Genomic DNA, 25,042 nt, shown 5'->3' on the forward strand with positions numbered 1-25,042 from the left:
TATCTAAAATGGATAAACAAAGGCATTATGAAAGTGGTAAAACTGGAATGACCACTGTAAAAGAAATTGAAACAACACCCAAATAATTCTGACTTAGAGGATTACCAGACACTACATCAAGAGATCAAAAAAAACATTTGAAAGGTGAAAAGAGAAAGTAAAAAAGAAACTTTCTTGTAAAGCCAAAAGAAACAGCAAGCATTTTTTTGTGTACTTCTCTAGTGCAAATAGGATAATAGAGAATCTAAGAAACCGCAGGGACACAAAAGGAGAAATCGTTAAAAAATGAGAAGGAAATAGCAAACAAACTGAACAAATATTTCACCTAGTTATTTCTAAAGGAAGAAACAAATGGAATGCCCCATGCGGAAGTAAAGACATACTCTGAGCTCCTAGATTTTAAAATTGAGAGTCAGATGTGCTTCAAGCCCTTGATACATTAAAGACTAATAACACCCTCAGACCTCATGGGGTTTTACCAATTGCATTGAAAAAAACAAAAGATGTCATTTATGAATCCTTATTAGGATATATAAAGATGCAAATGTAATTCCATTGTTCAAGAATGGAGTCACATAAGATTCCTAGTAATTACAGACCAATAAGTCTTAACTTCTATAATATAGAACTATAATTGAAATAAATTAGAAAAGTACCTATTTTAAAATGTTGTGTAATTTTCCAACCACCTTAATCTAAACAAGGGTCGCATTGGAGCCTATCCCAGCTAGTACAGTGCGCAAGACAGGAACAAACCCTGGACAGGCCACCAGTCCATTGCAAGGTGAATACACCCACACACCCATACAAGAAACACACAACAGGGCCAATTTAGTGTTGCCCATTCAGCTAACCTACATGCCTTTGGACAGTGTGAAGAAACCTGGAAGAAATCCATGGAGTCACTGGGAAAAAATTACATCTCCATGAATTGGGGACTAGGGACATGAACCCCAGTTTCCTCACTGCAAGGCAGCAGTGCTACTACTGCACCACCTTGCTGCCTATATGGAAATAACATACTAAATAATGGCCAGCATGCGTTTATAAGAGGGAGATCCAGCCAAACAAATCTTTTAGATTTTTTTAACATGCAACTTTAGTAGTTGTCAAAAACAAATTATATGATAAAATTTATTTGGATTTTCAAAAAGGGTTTAATACCATCCCACACCAAAGATTAATTCTGAAACTAGATGGTGTTGGCATTAGATATAGCCTACAAAGCTGGACCTCAAATTAGTTAACCTACAGGAGACAATCTACAAGATTTAGACAAACTTCAGGAACTCAGCAACACTTGAAAAATGCAAGTGCAAAGTGCTACACATGGGTAAAAGGAACGTCATTTATAAACATAACATGGGAGACACTGTCCTATAGGATGCAAACTCTGAAAAGGATTTAGGTGTTTAATGCTAACACAACATTTCCATCATCTATGCAATATGCAGAATCTTTTAAAATTATATTGTAAAATCTGTTGAACATATATCAAGTGATGTTATGCTTTGTCAATATAATGTCCTAGTGATACCACATCTGGAGTACTGTGTGCAGTTCTGCTCCGAGCCACTGCACCCCCTTGATGGAGAAGACTTTGTGTTCTTTTGAGCAGGAATTGGGGCTAATGTGTGAAGTTCCTTGCGAGGCCGGATCCTCTCTGAACTCTCTGAAAGAGACTGGTGTTTGTATCTGCCTGAACAACAATACAGTTTCTACTCCTTGTAAAACCTTCTGTATTCTCTTGTGCAACTTTGTGACCCAAGCATGACAAGTGGTACCACAAGTGGGGTGTTGCACAGTTGGACCCTCAATATGTCCCCCTACCTCTGGACCCAGAGGATCTGCCACCTCTTCCCACTGTTCTCCCTAGAGACCTGCTTGTGAAGATGGGTCCTAAGGTCAACCTGGAGGGTTTCCTCCTCGGCTTTGAGTATATGGCAATGCTGATGCATTGGGGCAGATCAAACTGGGCTGCCATCATTACCCCGTATTTATCTGAAGATGCCGTGTTGGTCTTGTGAAACCTTGACTGCATAGTGGAAAAGGTTGCCATCAACACAGTGCTGTCCGGGATAGCTGAACAGATCCGGGATGAGTTGCTATGGTATAATACTGACTCGCTGAATATCTTGGCTTATAGATTGGAAGGCGCCCAGGCTGCTTTGAGGCAGGGAAGAAGCTCTTATCTGGCTCCTAGCCCTCTACAGCCCGCCAAGCCCCTTCCTACAGGCAATCACCACTCCTTCTTGCCTCAGCCACGGTGGGAGCAGCCTGCCCCTGCCTGTCACCCTTCCCTTGCCCAAACACCCAGGGCTAACGACGTTTCTGTCGAGAGCCACCCTGTGGGAGTTCTGAGTAGAAGACGCTGTCGCAGGAATTCTGGCGCTGGTTCTGAGCGCAGATGCTTCCGCTTTGTCCAGACCCAACATCTGGCTAGGGAATGTATCCTGTCCCCTGCTCAGTCCATGGAGGTTGGGTTAGCTGAGGTGTGTTGCTCCCAGGTCCCCTCTAAGTCTGTGAAGAGAGATGGTTTCAGGGTGTCGGTCGCGTTGGCCGGCTGTGAGATCCCTGCCTTGTTAGACTTGGGTAGTGACCTCTGTGTGATCAGACGTGGCTGGCTGCGGGAGACTCCCTCCTCTGGCATGGAGCGAGTAATTATATGTTGCGTTCATGGAGATGTTAAGGACTTTGAAACTGTGCTGCTTCCACAGAAATATAAGAGATGAAACTTTAAAGCCTGGACTGCCATATCCAATTCCTGCTCTTGGCATTTGCTGCTAGGGAAGAGAAATGCCCTATTTCATAGGGTCTTGACTGACTTCAAAGCGCCTGCGATAACTCTCCCAGAAGCTTTGGAGGGAGGGAAGGGGCTGGTGGCTGACAGAGATGGCCAGGGTTCCAGTCTGGAAATTGACTCAGATCTCTCCACAATGGGGGAGATTCCTTGGATTTTCTTGAGTGGCTGTTTGGTCCTTCGACCTAACCAGAGGCGGTCACTGCACCGGCCCCTGGGAGGCATCGGCACAACAAAGAACCACTGTGTTGTCTGGTCGGATGATTGTGAATGGTCCTTCAGTGATTTAAAGTCCGCTTTGTTGATGTACCCTGTTTTGAGAAACTCAGACTTCTCTCATGAGTTCATCCTGCAGACGGACACTAGTACGTTCACTTTAGGTGCTGTCCTGTCTCAAGTTTTCGGTGGTGAGAAGCACCCCATCACATTTTTGAGCAGGAAACTGCTTCCCAGGGAGAGTAATTACTCGACTATTGAATAGGAGTGTTTGCTGATCAAATGGGTTGTGGAAATGCTCCATTATTATTTGTGGGGACATAACTTTACCTTGCTGACTGTTCCTCTTTAATGGCTCTACAGACAGAAGGATAATAACTCTCATTTTATGGGGTGGTTCTTAAGCTTGCAGCCATTTAATTGTATTCTCCGTCATCGCCCTCGGCTCTGCATACATCAGTGACGACGTCCTCTCTCACCTGGCAGAGCCCAGTTTTATACATTGCTTAGTTCATGAAGGTGTGAACAAAGCTGAGGGTGGGGGTGTGACCACAGCTGCAGGGGGATGCAACTACCCTGACAGTTTTTCAATGGGAAATAAATACACTCTTCAGCTCCTTTTGCAGGATCAGTTGCAGGCTTTGAATATTTAAAAGACCTAGCCACGGCGGTCTTGTGTTCTCACTCTCCTGTCTCTCTTCCCCAAGACTCCCTCTGCTCTAGCCGCTGCTTCCGAGCCACTGTACCCCCTTGATGAAAAAGACTTTGTATCCTTTTGAGTAGGAATATGGGCCATCAAGTTTGACAGCTGTTTCTTGCAAGACCAGATCGCCTCTGAAAGAGACTTGTGTTTGTATCTGCCTGAACAGCAATAAAGTTTCTACCCCTTGGAAAACCTTCTGTACTCTCCTGTGAAACTTTGTGACCCAAGCTTGAAAACATTTATTGTCATCAGATTGTCTGGCTCAGCACTGACTTAGCTGTAGAATGGCCAGTAGGGTGAGACATTAAGTTGGCCATGGTCAGCAGGACTCTGACTATATCTACTGTAGCTTGTCTGACTACTTTTCTACAATCTGGCTGTGGTTCTGTAATCAGCCTATGGACATATATTGTTGTTTTTATTTATGTTAATTAATTTCTATTTTGTTTTTGATGTATTTGAACAAATCTGCCAACTCATATCCGATATCTCTGTATTTAGTGAATGGTATAATGTTCTTGCATGTTGCCTTGAATTTTGTACTATTGTATTGTATTTCTGAGATGACAATGATAGATTGGCCATCTAGCTCTGTAAAGATGAATATTTATGTTCTGTTTTGGTTATTATATATTTAGCCCCATTTTTTGACAGCAATTGCACACCCAAACTATTTGGAAATGAAGTGCAATCCAATGCCTCTCTGTGCCTTTCACAATATTTCTTTCAATTTTTTTCCCAACAAGGGTTTTTTTGGGAGTTGTTTCTAATAGTTTTGTTAGGGAGTCAGAGTTATTCCATATGTGATTTTTGTACTATATAAAAAAGAAATTGTTGTTGTTGAATTTAAACCTGCTTTGTCTTGAGCAGCGGAGACTGCATGGGGACTTAATCCAGGTCTTCAAAATCCTCAAAGACATCTATAAAGTAATTCCAGCAGAATTCTTCAGGTTAAGGGTGAATCACATTCAAGGAAACAAGTGAAATTAAGGAGAAGTGCAGGACTGAAGACAAAGCACTTCATTACACAAAGAGTTGAGGGAATGTGGAACTGCTGAGGTATGCAGCGGAAGTAGAAACCTTGACAACCTTTAAAAAGTACCTTGATGAGATATTGAGACAGTTTAGTTACTAACTAAATAAATGAGCTTGATGAACTGAATGGTTTTGTCTTGTTTGTCCTATTGATGTCCTGTTGATTTCCTATGATCTTATGTTTGTATGTATTTAACAAGAAATGTGTTTATTTCTTGTATGGAAATTTTTTCATGTGTTAATTCTGCATGTGCATGCCTATCATTTAGTATTTAATTAAAAATCTCTACTGATAAAAAAATCACCAGACTCATTTCCAGTTATGTGGAGTCATTCGCTTTAAACTATTAGATGAGTGTTAATGTTAGCACTGGTAAAAGGGCAGCTAGTTTGCCAGTTATAATAGCGGTCTGAATCATAAAGATGCATCTGAAACAGAAATGAAACTTGCATATAACTCATGTAAGCCCTCATCTGCAGGAATGAAAAAAACAAAAAAGGGTGGTTGCTCCGTTAACATTGAGAATCAAGTGGCTTTTCAATATATCAATGTTTCTTGTGGAGAAAACACAGGTAAATGTACGATGATGTGTTTTGTTGTGTCTCTGTGTGGAAAACATGTCATAATTAAAAAAAAAACACACACACTGTGTCTCTGCAGTGAGGCGACTGAGAGTCCTAAATAGAATTAATTGGACTTGGATTCAGGCGATTATCTGCATTAAGCAGCTGCAGAAAAAACACAAAAGTTTGAACAAGTCTTTCGGGATCAGTATTACTTATTTTAAAACCCCCAAAATCTCAATTTAGTGAGTTCTGTGTTTTGAAATTGTGAAATTGTGAGTGAAGCGAAGTTTCACATCAGTTTTGTGAACTGTATACAAATTGAAACTTGGCTGCTTCTCTAATCATTAGCAGAAATCAAGAGTGGGAAGGGTTGCAGAACAAACCTCCATTTACATCCACACTTACTCATACCGAACCAGTTAAGAATCACACATTAACCTAAAACCGATTAACAATAAGGGGATTGTGTAAACTCAACACTGCAGTTTGAAGCTAGAGGCTGTGCTTTAGCAGGGAAGCTAACCACTGTTCAGCCATGTCACTCATGCTTGTGAACTGAGTATAAGTCATTGTAAATAAATACATGGATGTTTAAGGACATGAGATTATTATCTTTGGAAAAAGCAATTATCTTATTACAATGAATGTATTATGAAATGCTACAAGTCTGATGATGATTTAATCAGTTCTCCCAGTCTCTCTCCTGCTGACAATATATAATGAAATGAAACATATAACAATAATTTTTTAACAAAATGTTTCAGTGATAACAGGATGCCCAGTCTCATCAAAGCAAAAAATATGTTGACTCATGCCTGTCTGTTTTTTTGAAAATTTGTTTAAACAGAAAAGAGTAGTATTGTTGATAAATAATAAACTATGCTCAAATAATACTTAATAATGTTTACTGTTCTTTTTAGTGTTTTTTACAATTAAAATGTTCTGTCTGCATACTTTCTTTTTCCTCCCCTGTGAGATTAATTGGCAACTCAAATTGGCCTTGAAAGAGTGAGTGTGGGTTGGTGCATAAATGTGCCCAGAAACACACTGACATCATTTCCATGTGTGGTCCCTGCATTGTAGTCTAGTCTGCTGAGATAGACTCTGACCTTCAGAAAACCTGAGTTTTATTTAGCAGATTTGATAATGCATTGATATATGAATGCTTACATTCATATAAATAGGTAAAGGAAAACTGTGACATACTGTACTAAGCCAGGTTATCTCTGAAGCTGACATTTCACACACTACATGGGGCTAAAATCTAGGTTAGACTACTAGTGTAACAAAAGGTATAAGCTTCAAAAAGTACTATACATACATGATGCAACCATTTTAATTAAGAAGGAACCCTCAAATATTTTGTGAAAATACAACTGTAGCATAATATATTCTGACAAAGAATATCTTAAAGAGATAACCTTGAACAATTTTGGAACCACCATGTAGGTTATTTAGGCTGAATTAAGCTTTTGCAGTTTGACATAAAGGGGGAACCTTATCACAAAGCAAAGAGAAAGATGGCAAGTGAGACTCCAGTTTGACCTAACTAAGGTTCTTAGAGGAATGCATGCATACACTCACTTTACTATAAAGATAAATGCGCCAGAAGGGCTCCAAAATACTACATGATGAATTTCAGGTTTCTTTTTAGGTGCCTTCACATACAGTGGGTACGGAAAGTATTCAGACCCCCTTCAATTTTTCACTCTGTTATATTGCAGTCATTTGCTAGAATCGTTTAAATTAATTTTTTTCCTCATTAATGTACACACAGCACCCCATATTGACAGACAAAAAAAATAATTTTTGAAATTGTTGCAGATTTATTAATGAAGAAAAATTGAAATATCACATGGTCCTAAGTATTGAGACCCTTTGCTCAGTATTTAGTAGAAGCACCCTTTTGAGCTAATACAGCCATGAGTCTTCTTGGGAAAGATGCAACAAGTTTTTCACACCTGGATTTGGGGATCCTCTGCCATTCCTCCTTGCAGATCCTCTCCAGTTCTGCCAGGTTGGATGGTAAACGTTGGTGGACAGCCATTTTTAGGTCTCTCCAGAGATGCTCAATGGGGTTTAAGTCAGGGCTCTGGCTGGGCCATTCAAGAACAGTCACAGAGTTGTTGTGAAGCCACTCCTTCGTTATTTTAGCTGTGTGCTTAGGGTCATTGTCTTGTTGGAAGGTAAACCTTCGGCCCAGTCTGAGGTCCTTAGCACTCTGGAGAAGGTTTTTGTCCAGGATATCGGTGGACAGTGGACAGTGAAGCATGGCGGTGGCAGCATCATGCTGTGAGGGTGTTTTTCAGCTGCAGGGACAGGACGACTGGTTGCAATTGAGGGAAAGATGAATGCGGCCAAGTACAGGGATATCCTGGACAAAAACCTTCTCCAGAGTGCTAAGGACCTCAGACTGGGCCGAAGGTTTATCTTCCAACAAGACAATGACCCTAAGCACACAGCTAAAATAACGAAGGAGTGGCTTCACAACTCTGTGACTGTTCTTGAATGGCCCAGTCTCTGAATCCAACAATTTTAATACAGCTTTGTACAGAGCTGGCTCCTACCTGTACTGGATGCTAGGAAAGAATCAACCTTGGATGTGGCAGCAGCATCTCCAGGCAAGCTGAAGCTCGCACCCACTCTTATTCACATTACAAAAAAGTGAGTAGCCAAGTAACCCAATCTGCTAATGTCTGGGATGTGTGAAAATAACAATGTATGAGAAAAGAACACCTTACAGATATGAGGAGCACGTGCAGACTTCAAAAAGAGAGTAACTGGGCAGGGAATCAAACCCAGAACTTTGGTGGTATGAGACAGTGGCCCCTGAGAAGATGTCACCATACTAACCAGCAGTGTTTTTGTCATCAAATAAGAATGTGACCCATATAGATATTTAAATCCCTCCAAACTTTGGTCAATTTTTTTGGCAGTATAACAATGCTTAAATGCTTAGATTTAGAAGTAAGAAAACTAACATTGTGTACAACTGTCAGATATATACACAATACAAATTTAGATTCAGGAAGCTGATGAAGGACTAGGGTTTCACCTAGTGGACAGGTCAGATCTTCTTGCCACTGGCTATTGTTAAGTATGACTACCAATTAAACAATTACACGAAAATGAAATGTGCTTACTATGTATATTTATTTTGTCATCACAAAGATAGGAAAGGCATGCAGTTTTGATGCAGGGTAAGCAATAGGTTTGCCAGATTATCTGAGTTAAACTATCCAAAAGCCATTTCCATAACCACATTAATCTTTAATTCTTAGTAAATATTGTTAGGCAAAACTTTTATCTTTCCCTGACACTGTAGAAATGAATGGGAACTGCCAAAAACTGCAATATCTGTACAAACAGGGTGGTCCCTTATTGAAAAGTAACTAATGTTTCAGGACAATAACTGAGTAACTGAACAAATGTTATACAAAATATCTCTAAAAATACTTCTCTCTCCAAGCCTATTTACCCCACAAGATGATGTAAAAAAAAAATAGCTGTTTTGGGGGAACCTTTCCAACAATGCTTTGTTCCATTTGAATATCAATGGTGATTTTATGCCAATGAGATATGTTTGCTTTGTTTAAGCATAAATTAACCAAGTTATTTTGACATCTAACAAAACTATGTCAATTGTATTAGAAATATAAAAATGTACTTCAATCAGCTTAATGTAGCTGTGTAATGTCACTTTGTTTTTAAAAAATCATTGATAAAACTTTAGAACATGTCCATTATGAGTGGAGCCACCCTAAGGCAATAGGGTACTGGCCAATGGCTTCTGTGAGTTGTGCTAGCAATTAAAGCAATGAAACACATTACATGTGTTCTTATCTAACTTAGCTGTATGAGCAATGGATAAATAAAGCCATGAAACCTGCTCATTTTGAATAAAGGCAATTTAAATGAACTGTCAGCAACAAACCCTTAAAATTATTCTTTTCAAGTATATTTCAAACCAATACTTTTAATAGGTTTATTCACAAAACTAAAATTCAAGAAAAACAGAAATAAAAAGTTTTAAATTCAAAATGACGAACTTACGGTTCTTTGGACAAAAATTCACCTACATGGGGCCCAATAAAATTCTTAGAAATTTAAGGTGAAATATTTGTATTAGATGTATTATGCAAAATATGGAAAATTTGTCCGATTTAACAGTAACAACAATTATACACATTAATAGCACTGGAATGAAAAATTGCACTATTTTGAATAAATCATTTATTGTAAATTGTTGTCAGTTAATTGATTACATTCTCCTAGTAAGCTGGAAATCTATTGGCTTTCTCTGGGGAAGATGGTGTAAAAGAAGAAAGACAAAGTATAGGGAGTTGTATTTTTTTAATAACGTTTCTATTATTAAGCAATATGAACATCTCAAGAACAAAAATAATTTCACACAGGTTTAAATCAAGAATTATAAATATACAAGAGAGGAACTATTATAGCTATTCAGAAAAACATCCTGCCACTAGAGCCCACCAAAGCCCACCCTTACCCATCCCTGATTGAGTCAATTGAGAAGATACAATTTCCCTTTGTGATAAAAGGCAAGAGAGAGACAGAGAGAGAAAGAGAGAAGACACCCCTTTAGACCCCTTAACTGCTTGGAGATTCAGAGTCAGTAAAACAATGTTCATCACTGTCCACCACCTGATCAGAGAGCTCCGGCTTCATTAAGAGGTTAAAGCCCGGGCTGCAATTTCTCTAAGGAAAACAACCTCATCTAAGATAGACTATGAGGAGAAGAAGAAAGATTTAAAAGAAGGACATCAATAGATAGTATAGAAGGTAGACCAGAATGTAAAAACTAATGGACAATCCCAAAACATTTATCAAAAAAATACCCGGAAAAGTTGTGAATAAGGTTTAATGGACAGACCTACTGTGGGAGAGCATAGGGAGCTTACATTTTGCATGCACCAAAGAAAATAACGGCTTAAAATGAATTGAAATGCCACAGCTTGAATGACATGACTTCGTTCATATTTCTTTCAAAAATCTTACATAGTTTTACAAAAAATAAGCATTTAAAATCATTTTAAGTAACAAACAAAGTGTATTCAGTAAAATGGAATCTCCACTTTCAGCACTGTAGGGCTAGATGTGATCATTAGAATAATCTAGACGAGAACAGGCCATTGAACGAACAAAGCTCACCAGTCCTATCCACTTAATTCTTCTAAAAAACATTAAGTCAAGTTTTGCAAGTCCCCAAAGTCCTTCTGTCTACCATGCTATTTGGTATTTGTGTCTGTGGTTCTCTGTGTAAAGAAAAACTTCCTAATTTTTGGGTGAAATTTACCCTTAACAAGTGTCCCCATGTTCTTGATGAACTCATTTTAAAATCACAGTTTCAATTTGCTGCACTAATTCCATCCATCATCCAACCCACCACATCCCAACTACAGGGTCACAGGGGTCTGCCAGAGCCAATCCCAGGGTGCAAGGCAGGAAACTAACCTTGGGCAGGGCACCAGCCCACCGCAGTGCGCACACACACCAGGGACAATTTAGAATCACCAATGCACCTAACCTGCATGTTTGTTGACTGTGGGAAGAAACTCACACAGACAAGGGGAGAACATGCAAACTCCACCCAGGGAGGACCTGGGAAGCGAAACCGGGTCTCCTAACTGCAAGGCAGCAGCGCTACCACTGTGCCACCCTTGTACTAACTCCCTTTATAATTATAAACATTTCAATCATGTCAGGTTTTAATCTTCTTTTGCTTAAACTGAAAACCACCATCGCCATCAGTTGATCTTTTCATGCCTTACATGTACAATACACATGAGCACACAAGCAGCCAGCACACTGAAAATTATAAAATGGGGGTTAAAGCTGCCTATAACCCATAAATGTTAGCTGAAATTTCAATGTGGTTGCAATTTTTACTTGTCAAAAAAAATAAACATCAATACATTTGAAGTTTATCTAGCAAATCAACCAAAATTATAAAGGTTTATTCATAGTTGCCTGTGTGGAATAATATTCATATTGTTTTTCCTTATATAATGTGTCTCTGTTAATGGGTACCATCATCTGTCTGATCACTTTTCTATTTTATTGCTGGAATGTCCTAAAGAATAAATTGCTTTAAAGAATAAGAAGCTTTACGTTGCTGCTACATGTCTGTTTAAATGATGCTTCTTTACAGATTTGGCTGTATTGTATTCCCTTCTATCTCCATTGATATTTGTTTTCTGTCTTAAATCAGGTATTCATAAATTTCATAGCTTGACAGTTTTTGATGCCCCATACATTTTTCTGGACAGGTTGCTCTTTGAGTGACATAATAGAAGTCTGACTGAAGCTGATTCAGAAAATCTAAATTTGATGTCTCACAGATCTCATTAGAAAATTCATAGGCAGGCTTTTGAATATAAAACAGCAAGCAAACCTTGACCTAGTGACCAAAAAAGAAAGGAGCTAGACATTTATTAATAACAACCAATAGTTACAGAAAGTGTAAACTAAAACTGTCCACATAGGTGAAGAGACAGCTACATGTGAAGCACCCAGGAGTGCATTGTGTGATAATGCCAGATTATATAGAAACTCTTTACAAGAGGTTTGAATAATACTTGCTAAAATGTGGATTTAGTGAAAATGTAAGGTGCACAAAAATCAGTCTGTAAAATAGGTATAATGCCTTACAGAAGAGACAGTGTGTTTGGGTAGAAGAACAGTGTGTACATTTTATTCCTGCTAATCTGGTTGAGATGAATTCTGTCTTTGTGACTTGACTAAGGATTCTCAACAAGATATCCTCTGTTGTTAGAGAAAAGCCTTGCATCATAATTGCTTCCTTGAAGAATCACTTTTATCACTAAACACGTAGTGGAATTTGAGAAACTGCAAAAAAAGAAAAGACTTTTCAGCCAACAAAGGATCAAAAGAGCTGTTCAGATGGTAAAGGTGTAATCCAGACATTAACGGGGAGCTGTATGCTGAGAAATGTTAGTGTGGTGGAGGATACACTGATGGTATGGAAACAGGTCAAATGATTCAAAATTTATGAAGCTAATGTCTGTAATTTTGAAAATATCAAAAAGGTTATTAATGCTTCATATATCTGATGGAGGTAAGGAGAACCTCTAATTAGCCGGACAATAAACACTGTTTCAGTTTTCTGACCAGGGAAGATGTTTGTTTAGCTAGCTCCCATATTGCTACCCATAGCCAATCTGCTGTCAGGGTGATGAACGGGAGAACCAGTTCTCAAAACCTGCTGAAGGTGTGTGTTGGTGTGTGTAAGGGTCTAGGACATCATGTCTATTAATGGCGTTCATAAGTGCTATGAAGCTTTCAGCATGGGAAATTCCAGCATATAGAGAAGGAAGATTCATAGTGAAAACAAAGCAGTAAGGACAGTAAAACAGAAAGTTGTTACAGTCCCATAGAACATGATTAACATCCAAAGGAGTTATGGAATAAATTACAAGGTTGCTTGTTCAGTCCTTGACTCTGACTTACTGTGTGACCTTCAGTAAACTACCTCACCTGCTTAAGCAAAATACCTTTATATTCATAAACAGCCACGATAAAGAAAACCTAACGGTGTAGAAATTCTCTGAGGAAATTCTCCTGTTAGGTCCTGTTTTGGAGGAACATGAGACTGCAGGAGTCCCCTGTAATATCCAGTTCCTTATATCAGACCACTGTTAAAGCCTACTTTTTGAAAAATGCCCACATATATTTTAATTCCACTTACTTCCCAAGTCCCTTATGTATTACAAGTTTAATTTTGTCTTTCCTTGACACATACAGGATAACTTCAGAATTTTAGAAGTTAATATGATTTTCCCAAAGCTGTTGCTTACTCTTATTTGTTAAATGAAGCTGCATTCTCTCAATTTTATAAAATCATCCCTTTGATTGTCTTAAAATGGTAGCCAATATGACACAATTCCAAATGAGAAAATACCTTCAGAGAATCTTGTTCCATTTAGAAACCAAAATATTTGACAGAGTTGCTGCAGAAATGTTACGTTTTCTTTAAATGAAGAGTTGACGTCAGCATCTAGTTTTTCACTCACCAAGGAAACTAAGAGCAATTTGTTTTTGTGGCATCATACACACAATTAGGCTTATTATGAAATAAAATACAATGACCTTTCCTTGCGGTATGTGTCTGTGTCTTTTTAAAGAACCAAAAAACACTGAGTTGTGGAAATAAAATAAAAAAAAAAAAAAAAAGTGAATACCACAAAGAACAGGAAATGCAAAAAAGTCAGCATTCAATAAGACTGGCCTTGACAAGTCTGTTCATTAAATGAAAAAAGAACTGAGACTAAAGATTGCACAATAAATTCAGAATGTATGGTACCTTTTAAATGCATATTGGTTTCTCTTCATGCTATACCTTAAAACAATTTTCAACAAATGTATTTAATAGATGTATATTGATATTTTCTGTACAAACTGCTTAAAACTATAGTTATTCTGTCTTTCTTATATTTGCTGAGCTAGTTCCTCAGTATATTCTATCAATCATTTCATTTAGCTGATAGATAGATAGATAGATAGATAGATAGATAGATAGATAGATAGATAGATAGATAGATAGATAGATAGATAGATAGATAGATAGATAGATAGATAAATACTTTATTACTACTGAAAGAAATTGCAGGGTTACGGCAGCAGGCAAAAAAGTCACAGATATACATATATCAAGAATTGTAATAATCTCTTGTAACAAGATAAAAATACTGTATAACATGAAACATCTATAAGTAGATTAATAAAAAGGGTGTTTAGTAAGTGTAAAGTGATTAAAATTTAACATGCTTATAACTTACAAATAACTTATAATTAAAAGGAGAGAATTAAAAAGAAAAGTTGAAATATTAGGACTTCATTACTTATTTTTAAGTCTCTAAATTATTTTTCCAAAATCTTTCCAAAATTTAAGAGGCTTCCTGATATTTAGCATTAGGCTAAAGACAGTAATATAATTTAGGGGGCCAAATGTTTTCCTCTCCTTGCCCAACAGCAGCCCTGCTGTTAGTGCTCACAGCTTCACATGCTGGCCATGTCACAGTCAGTGTGTTGTTTGCATGCCCTCTGTATGTCTGTATTGTTTTCCAGTATTTTCTGCTGTAAGTTTCATATCCTAAAGAAAAAATATTGGCTTAAATGACAAGTCTATGTTTAGTGTGAGTGAATTCGTGGGTTTATGTCAGTGTACCCAGGGGTGACTAATGTCTCGATTAGTGCCTCACATCTGATGCTGCTGGAATAGGCTGCAGCCCCTACAGCTACATTAAGGGAGGAGGGTTCTGAAAATGGATATGAATTGTGGCAAAGTTATTACCTTTTTATTTACAGTAGAGGTTATTTAATTGTCCTTACATCAAAAAAGGGTACCTGTATATAGAACTCATAGAACTGTACATGCAGCTAAAAAGAGGGTTATTTTATAATACTTTTCGTATTCATTCATTCATTTTTTAATCACACTTACCCAGAGCAGGTTCACAGGAAAGCTGCAGCCTGTCCTAGCAAGGATAAGACGCAAGTTACACACAATCCCTGTATGGGGTGGCAGCCGAACATCAGGAGCCAATTTAGCATCACCAATCCACCTAACCCACACGTATTTGAACTATGGAGGGAGACTGGGGAACTCAGAGGAAATCCGTGTGGAAATGGGGGCCAGCATGCAAACTCTGTGCAGAGATCACCCACACTCTTAAAAATAAAGGTGCCAGAGTGGTTTTTCAGGGTGATGCCACAAAGGAACCATTGTTGGTTCTCTAAAGGCCTGTTCACATAAAGGTTCAAGAAAGAAACTTTAATTTATTTAGACCCATTAACTAACCATGACTAGATGGTAACTGATTTGTGAAAAACCAATGGGTCATGATTTTAAAAGGACACAATCACACAGTCTAAGTCCGGGTTTTCTTAATATCTTAGTGACCTGCTATACCATTATTTAAAAAAATCTGTTTTTTCCTACATAGCAGGAAGTTTTTCAAAGCACAAAACAACAACTGGCCCTTCTCAGAATGAAATGGTGCTTTGTCAAGCAATGGTTCCATACAACCCAGTAAAAAGCCAGTATTTTTAAGAGTGCAGGACAGGAACCCCAGTCTCCTTTTTGTGAGAAAGCAGAACTACCAGTGCACCACTCACTATCTTTCCTTGACTTTCTTAACTTGTACTGTCTAAATTTGGACCTTTTTGCTCTTTAGTTCACCAAGACATTTACTTTGCAACATTCCAGAACACACAACTGACTTTACATTATGACATTCTACACTTTATTCTATAAATTAGGAAAGTAACATTTTGAGTCACACATTATAAAGCAAACCCAAAAAGTGTGTTTAGGAAAGTATTAGGCTTGTATAAATCACTTGTACTTGAAAAATAAAGTCCTGAGCTAAGAGAGAGACACTTTAAGTAGAGTGAAAAGAAAACTGTTTTACTTCAGTACTTATGATTTTCCATTCTATAACAATTAAGACTGAAAAGCAGAAAGACTTTTTGCTCTACTTGTATCTTATTTAATGCTTATGGTGAGGCAGGGTTAATAACACGTCTTGTGGAATGTGCTCTCTTTGTTTTTCATTCAAAATGATTTTGTACAACTACCTGCCAATTTACCTTTTACTTTTATCCAAGCACATTTGCTCAAAGACTACTGAGTAATCACAAAATTATTACAGCAACTTGACACTCTAATCTAAACAGAGATAAGCAGACAATGTTTCACAACAGACAGACCAAAGCAATTTGTTGAAATGTACAGCATATCCAGGCAAGCCAAAAACAAAATAAGCCACCTAATAAGTTTTTAACAAACACCTTACAAGAAGCAGCATGAGTAACATGCATGAACCAGAATTTTAGCACTTGAGCACCGAGTTATAATATTGCACTCTTTAACTAAAAACTCATTTTCTTGGTTTCAAATCAATGTTTTTTGCAGCATACCAGCATAACTCTTCTCAAACTCAGTTCAGGAGTGTATCCTGGCAAGATCAGGAAGCAGACCCTCAGCTCAGTGCCAGTCCAACCCAATGACAATTTAGAATCACCAGGACACCTAACTGGGGTATGTCTGGGAAAACAAGAGTAACACAGAGATAGAGTGGGTAGAATGTGCAGACCAACGCAGACACTGAATGAGTGTGGGCTTTGAACCCAGGACAAAGGATCTGTGAAGCAGCAGTGCCAGCCATTGTGTCAGCATAACACTGCTCAATGCACTTAATGAAGTTATTTAATATTTAGTAATATTGTGCTGATATGTATTTTTTTCTAATTTTGTTAAGGTTTGGGAATTTCTTTACGTTGCTGTTTAACCCTTTAAACTCAGCCACATTATTTTGGAATAGTCGGCGGGCCCAAACAGTAAGGCAAAATTTAAAAAAAAAAAACACCTGCATAAAATCAATTATTTCATCATTGTTATAATTAAAGTACAGTATTTTGCCATTAAAATACCATATTACATACCCAACACCAAATTCCTTTCTACCCTCAAAGTAGGTCGAATTGCTTTATCGCAGGAACAACTGCCCAGGTTTGACTTTCTTCAACGTCCTGATTCAGTTGCATACGATTTGACACACAGACTATTATCTACAAAATGAAAGGGGGGTGGGAAGGGGTCTCAAAATTTCAAAATGACACCACATTTCAGTTTCTCTGTTTTCCACTTTCGAAATTTCATAGAAATTTTTTTGTATGGGCACAGTGGGAAGCGCTGCTGCCTCATAGTTAGGAGACCTGGGTTTAAAAAACTGCTGAAAACTCATTACTTTAACATGGCTTTCTCCTAACTTCACTTTAACTTAATACTGATACTCTGTATGTTCAATTCTTCATAATAACTATTCACAGTGGCTCCAAAATCCGTACTGACCCCAACTCTCTCTTCTGTTTCTTTTTCCGGTTTCTTTGTGGTGGCGGCCTGTGCCACCACCACCTACTCAAAGCATCATGATGCACCAACATTGATGGACTGAAAGCCAAAAGTCTACGTGACCATCATCATCAAGTCCTTCCATGAGAACCCTAAATACAAAGAGGACTGTTTGACTTATGTTAGGTAGATCGCCCAGAGGGGACTGGGCGGTCTCGTGGTCTGGAACACCTACAGATTTTTTTTTTTTCACCAACCGTCTGGAGTTTTTTTTTTTGTTTTGTTTTATCTGTCCACCCTGGCCATCGGACTTTACTTATTCTATGTTAATTAATGTTGACTTATTTTTATTGTGTCTTCTATTTTTCTATTCTTCATTTTGTAAAGCACTTTGAGCTACATTTTTTTTGTATGAAAATGTGCTATAAAAATAAATGTTGTTGTTGTTGTTGCCTCAATGTGCGGAGTTTGCATGTTCTTCCCGTGTCTGCGTTGGTTTCCTCCCACAGTCCAAAACATGCAGGTTAGGTGCACTGGCGATTGTAAATTGTCCCTAGTGTGTGCATGTGTGTGTGTGCCCTGCGGTGGGCTGGCGCCCTGCCCAGGGTTTGTTTCCTGCCTTGCACCCTGTGTTGGCTGGGATTGGCTCCAGTAGATCCCCGTGACCCTGTAGTTAGAATATAGCGGGTTGGATAATGGATGGATGGATTTTTTTGTATAGATATTTTTGAATCTTGCAACTATTGGTGTTGTAATTTGTATACAAAGCATAATTTCAATACCCACTATATGTGTTCTGATAGAGTAAAATGTTCCCTTTAAAATGTTACCTGGGCCATGGGTCTTCAGTAATGGATTTGTACGCTAATTATACTTATTTAAAAACAATAGAAGTGCAGGAAAAGAATCCTGTTTTTTATACTGCTTCAAAAACAGTAAAACAAGACATATTACTTGTGCAGACATTTTATAGCAATTTGTTTTTCTGGGTGTACCTGACACATTCACGGACAGTTTTATAGTGTTTGACAGCTCATTTCAACACCTATGGAAATAAGAATAACATTCAAAGTGCATTCTTTTGGTAAAACATTACTGAATTTTGTTACTTATTCTGCTGTAGCATATGTGCACAACATAAATTCACCAGCTATAAAAATTACTGAAGAGTAATGTCTGACCTTAATTCTAAGCAGTAGAACAAGCATATTGAGTGAAGGTTTTATGATCTTATCGCCAATTAAATCAAAGCAAAAAACAAACAAACAAAAAAAAAAACAAAAACGGAAAGAAATTAAGCTGAGTTTAAAGGGTTAATAATGAGGTAACTTTGATTATTAGTTACTTGTCAATAAAATATTATAAAGTGGATGACATATATCAGAGAAGAAAATTAATAGTTTTAAATATTTCGCTACAATATATTAATCAAAACTAGAATTTGATGAGACATAATTCCTTAAAGTTGTGTACACAACTTTGTCTTCTTTCGGCATTAGACTCTTATTTTGCATGTTTAAAGACAGATGAGCATATTGAAGATCACTGTGACTCGAAGATGCAGCCTGTGGATTGAAAAAGAGGGGAGGTAAATTTTGTAATCACATATGAAGATCATTTTTAAGATAGTTTAAAGATATAAGCAAAACTACAAAAGCACATTTACTGTGTTACATATTGCACCGTTCAGTCAAAATTAAAACACAGAAAATACAAGCAAAGATTTACTTGAGGAGATAGTTTCAAAAGAAATACCAGCAACAGGCAAGAAAGCAACACAAACTGGGTCAGACTGGTGCTCTTCATGTTTCTAACATAAACATAAATGGTTGCCTTTTACAACCCTTCTTATTTTTTAAAGTGTTGACAATGTGTTGTCAGTTAATGTTTAAAATCGAGCATTAGAAAAGCTGTTTTTATTTTGTAGTTTTCTTTTTTATTTTTCACAGGCCCCTTTCCCCTCAATCTCTCAACTGGGACCTATTTATGTTCCAAATGCTTGAGCCTTTTGTTGAGCTTGCAGTACCCTGGTTTTGTTATTCAGTTCCATTTGTGTGCTTCTCTCCATTCATTATTTTTTTGTTGTTGGTCTTTTTACATTTTTGATTGCTAATTGAGATTTTGATCATTTGGATTTCATGTTTTATTTATTCTCTTCACTTTGCACATTTGTTTTAATAATTTCTGGTTTCTTTTTTCTTTTTTTTTTCTGTTCTGGAAATTACGTTGTTTACTTTCAATGATTTGATTATTTAAATCATTTCCTTTGGAATTTGATTATTTGTCATGTTTTGCATTTTCACAGACTATTTTTTTTATTTATTTGTATTATATATATTTTTTCCATTATTGTATTTTTCTATTATGCATTTTAATAAGTAATTGCAAATCACCCAGATGCAGATCTTAGGTTTCAGATTATTTTTGAATGGTTAATCCCAGGGTGTTCTTAAAGTTTCAGGCTTTCTGTAGTTTCCCCTTTTTTAAGACTGAATCATAACAAATTGTAGGGATGTTATTGAAAAACAGTCGGCAGAAAAATTGACAAGAGCAAAGTTCTAAAGCCAGAAAGTATTTTACCAAAGGATTTGCATGCACATATAGCGATTTATTGGGAAACTTGGATGTGTTCTGCCAAAGCACAATGACTATTTATTTTGGGTTCAGAAGGTGAAATGCAAAGCAAAATGGATTATGTACTAGGGTCAAAACCAAAGATTTTTCACCAAGCCAGAAATGTGAGACCAGAATCAAAATCATAAGCCAGAAAATAAATCAGAAAAACGAGAACAAAAAAAGCACACTTGAAGTTTTTTTTAGAAATATCCAAACATTGATACTAAAATGGAACATAATATGACCTACCCAGTTTCCCCGAAAATAAGACAGTCATGTCAGTCAGTCAGTCATTATCCAATCCGCTATATACTAACACAGGGTGACGGGGGTATGCTGGAGCCAATCCCAGCCAACACAGGGCACAAGGCAGGAATAAATCCTGGGCAGGGTGCCAGCCCACCGCAGGGCACACACACATACACACCCACACAATAAGCACACACTACTCCGAAAATAAGCCCTAGGATGATTTTCAGGCTGCTCTGTAATATAAGCCCTACCCCAAATATAAGCCCTAGTCAAGATCGTCAGCTGAAAAGTAAGGTGCCTAAGGCGAGGTTTATACTTCACGTGATGAGACGCGTGTGCCCGAAACATTCATTAAATTCCAAGGACACCTTGCCACAATATCTCTGAAAAGGATGCTTAATGATTACATCCATCAATTTGGGGATGCGCCCAGTCCAGCAGCATCGGTGCAAGACAGAAACAAAATCTCTGGACGGGGCATCAGCTCATTGCAAGGTGAACACAAGCACACACATACGCTGGCGTCATTGTAGCTTCACTAAATCCCCAAACCTTCATGTCTTTGGATAGAGAACACTGTGGAAACCCACCAGGAAAACATGCAAACTCCAGGCAGAGATCACAAGGGACGCGACTCCCTGCGAGACAGCAGCGCTACCACTCTGCCACCCCCCATATGTGTAACTATTAACAGTATTTATTATTTAAACAAAGTTAATGATTTATCTGTAAAATGTAACATACATATTTTAATGCATTTCATCATAAAAGTGATATCAAGTATAAATCTAAGAATTCTAAATGTGCAAAGAGCTGGAATATCATAAATTTAATGTGTTCTGTGTGGCGATGCTGCTTGCCGCTACTGTCAGGTCAGGAGGAAGCCCCAGAAGTGCGTAGTGATTTATCAGCTGGGTGGGTTTTAAGATGACATTTACGATGGTCTGCTTTAATAATAAAGTAAACTACGAGGTTAAAGCCGAAATTTCCACTTCAATCATAGACTTTTTATTATGTCCTTATTTTTTTTCTCTGTGGCTCAGATACACCACCGTACAATTCTGATCGTATTGTAAACGTGCAAAAAAAAAAAAAAAAAGACAGCACAGAAGATGGTATGTGAGACTTTTAAAATGTATCGTGTCATTACTTTGGGGAATATGCAACGCTTGAATATCAAAGCACCACAAATGCATTTGTATGTTGGCATTTTGCTTCACCACATCAAACCATTCATCAAACATCAAAGCGCGAACCTCAACCCTGGAGGATCCTAAAAACAGCTGGAGTAGCAAGAAATTGAGGCTGAAATTCAGGGTTTGAATGTGGAGAGTTATGACGATATTCCAGAAGAAGAAGAAATGACAGTATTTGGATAAATCTATCTATCTATCTATCTATCTATCTATCTATCTATCTATCTATCTATCTATCTATCTATCTATCTATCTATTGTTGTACATGAATAAATATAAGATATCCCACGAAAATAAGCCCGAGTGCATCTTTTGGAGCAAAAATGAACATAAGACCCGGTCTTATTTTCGGGGAAACACAGTATGTAGGTTGCACCAATGATGACACGCAAGCCAGTTATAACAGGATGATCCAGAAATGTATGAGCCAACCTGCAAATGGACATTCCAGTGATGATAAATTCTGAATAATATCATTAGAAACTTCCAATGCAAAATGACCTCAAATGGCAGCACCCATACAGAAACAAACAAGATGCAATCAGAGTGTAATGCAAAACGTTTTTGACTTTTTCAAAATGCCTTTTAGAAAAAATAAATGTTATTTTCATAATCCTTTTGTGATCAAACACCTACACAAATGTATACTTCATTTAAAAGTGTTCAGGGATACCTCAAAAACTAAAATGCAGATCGTGCACACAGGTTTATTTACCAGGTGAGGAGTTTTTCATCCCACAATTGACAATAAAAAGTTTAGCTTAACAGAAATGCATGCTAGTGTCTAAAACCAGTAAAGAGTATACAAGCAGGAGGACCATATCCACCAAAAAACAAAGTATGCCTAAAAGATAAAATAACCAGATGTCACTGATTTCCATGAGCCTAATTGTTTTAATGAAGTTAATGCATAATGAGGCCATGGATAGTAAACTGGACAATGACAATTGTAAATAGAGTCTTAAAAGGCAGGAAGGAGTTAGAAGAAACTGTGCCCTAAAAGTTAACTAGCCTAATGGGGAATGGTGTCAATCAGATGACTAAAAGAAAGACAGTTAGTGGGTGTATTTTTGTGTAAATAGTTAATAAAATCTAATGGTCAATATAGTTAATGGAAAAAGCTAATACTAATGAAATCATTGGCCAGCAGAACGGGTCTGTTAACAGTTAATAAGAGTTAATTGACAATGTCTTAATGGGATGTGATGTAATGTCAGAAGGTGCTCCTATTTGATTGGTTAGATTTGGACAAAGAGACGGTTCGATAGGTACAAATAGCCGCATAGCTCAGTCACTCATTGAAGTCTTTCCTAAGGACATGCGATTGTCAAAGACCCAACTGAAACACTGCAAGACAATAGTACTGTCCTGTTGGCTTCCTCAGTTGTTATTAAGAGTAAATGCAATGCAGAATTTGAATGCAATTTTAATATATCCTTTCTTTTGTACCATAATTTGTAATATATCTGTCTTGGTTACTGGTAGGGATATAATGTTTGGAGAATGACTACAATATTAAAAGAATACATTCTCGGTGGTGCTCCCCTGATTTTTTTTTAACAAATACCCTACATGTTTCCTTGGCAAATATTTTACCTTTACATCTCTTGGTCCATTTTTTTATATTCTTTTTGCCAAGTTCATCTCTGGCAGAACACAGATGAATGAGCCCCACTGCAGGGAAGCTGAAACCTAACTCAGCAAGCACAGGGCATAAGGAAAGAGCAATCCCTGGACAGGGCGCCAGTTTATCACAGTTAAAACACACTCACACATGCACTCACCATGTACACATCACACACACTCACTGAGCATTTTCTAGCATCACCAATCCACCTAACATGAATGTCTTTAAAATCTGGAAGGAAACTACAGTAAATCCACATACATGAATTCATAAATATATATTACTAAATACAATAAGCTGGACCATAAAGCCTTATCTCAAATCCAAATTGAGAATAAGCATACTGTATATTTTGTATGTAAGAGAGTCCTCCATTTCTTAGAAGGTAATTCAATATAGGGATAATGGAATAAATTGTCAACTTCCTTACCTCAAAATTGTCCGAATGTTTTTTTCTTAAATTTCTCCCTGAAAGAACAGATAATTTGCATCATTCTCAGTCAATTATAATCCTATCTTAATCCCAGTCATTTTCGATGAAAATGTGGAATTTACACTGATAATGTCTGACATACATTTACAACTGATATTTGTTAATCACTAAATTATATGTAACATTATAATTCATAAAAACAGTGATGCTGTGTCAGTAGCAGAGTTCAATGTTCTTCAGCATGACTGATACACATCTGTATATGGACTGTACTGAGCTTTTAGTGAAGATACAAAATCCAGGATTCAATTTAAATTGCAATACTCTGTGATATTTTTGAATTATTACTTATTATGTATAAGTCTTTTTATCCATTTTCACAGATTGCCTGCCCAGGTCACTGTTATGGGTAACCAGAAACTTGTAACTGTGAAGTAACATTAGCATGGCAAGACGTCATTCCAGAACAGAAAGCAGTCAGTTTAAAATTTATTAAAATGAGTTTGATCAGACTTACTAGGCATTTGGTTGTTCTCATTCATGTTACCAGTCACTTTATGCCTACAAGTAGAATTAATAAAGGTCTGGTCAAGAAACAACAACAACAACAACCTTTATTTATATAGCACATTTTCATACAAATAATGTAGCTCAAAGTGCTTTACATGATGAAGAAAGAGAAAAAAGACAAAATAAATAAGAATTAAAATAAGGGAACACTAATTAACATAGAATAAAAGTAAGGTCCAGATGGCTGGAGAAACAAAAATAAAATCTGCAGGGGTTCCAGACCACGAGACCACTCAGCCCCCTCTAGGCATTCTATCTAACATAAATGACCTCAATCACTCCTCGTGGTAATCAGAGTTCTCATGGAAAAACTTGACAATGACGGTCATCAAGTAAAATAAATAAAAATATTTCAAAATATAAAAACCAATTTCTCTTAATAATGTCTAGCATTTCTTTGTGAAATATGATAGATGGGTCTATCTTTTGCTGAGCTCATAGTATTTGTTTAGTGTTAGGTTAATGTATGAGGTACAATTTAAGTTAAAATAAGGAGTAAGAAAGAAAGTTAAACAATATTTTTAAATTGATATGTTACACTAAGAGAGTTTTAGGCAGGCACATTTTTAGTAAATATCAATCAGTCACCATGATTACTGAACTCAGAACAAACAGTTCAGATATTAGAAAAGTCATTTAACAATTTCTTATCTAACTTATCAACAGACATTTTAAAGATGATGGGAAATGTGTATTTTCACAAAAGCAATAAAAAAAAAAACACCGAAATGAGCCTCTGCGACCTGTCGCCTTTCTGGGAGAAGATGTAGAAGTGGTGCAGAACTACAAGAAACCGGGGGCGGAGGTGAAACTGGGGGGCCTGACAGCACAGTGGTACTATATAAGAAGCACCAGAGCAGACTCTATTTCCTAAGAAGACTCCAGTCTTTTCATGTATGCAAATGTCCTATCACTCCATTGTAGACAGTATGTTGTACTATGTTGCTGGGGAAGCAACTTGAGCTCAAAAGAACCACAATGCCTGAGCAAACTTATCAGGAAAGCCTGCTCCATCACAGGGAAAAACTTTAGACACACTGGAAGCTGTTGGAAATGATGGTGGTGGATGGTGGAAATTGGATGCCATCATGAAAAATCCCCTTTTTCCCCTCGCTTCGAACACTTTTAGCC

At 37.3% G+C, this 25,042-nt stretch overlaps 1 protein-coding gene across 1 annotated transcript in view; it reads right to left on the bottom strand.

Moving 5' to 3' along the window:
• Nucleotides 1-18,605: 18,605 nt before the first annotated feature.
• Nucleotides 18,606-25,042, bottom strand: part of LOC120539773 — a 34,850-nt gene continuing 28,413 nt past the window's right edge. Inside the window, exons 6-8 of the mRNA XM_039770157.1 lie at nt 23,859-23,902; nt 23,339-23,376; nt 18,606-18,782 (exon numbers count right to left, since the gene is read on the bottom strand). Coding sequence (XP_039626091.1) covers nt 18,642-18,782; nt 23,339-23,376; nt 23,859-23,902 — 223 coding nt within the window. The 3' untranslated portion in view covers nt 18,606-18,641. The remainder of the gene's footprint in view (nt 18,783-23,338; nt 23,377-23,858; nt 23,903-25,042) is intronic.

The sequence above is a fragment of the Polypterus senegalus genome, chromosome 11 (genome assembly GCF_016835505.1).
Source record: "Polypterus senegalus isolate Bchr_013 chromosome 11, ASM1683550v1, whole genome shotgun sequence".
Lineage (NCBI taxonomy): Eukaryota > Metazoa > Chordata > Cladistia > Polypteriformes > Polypteridae > Polypterus > Polypterus senegalus.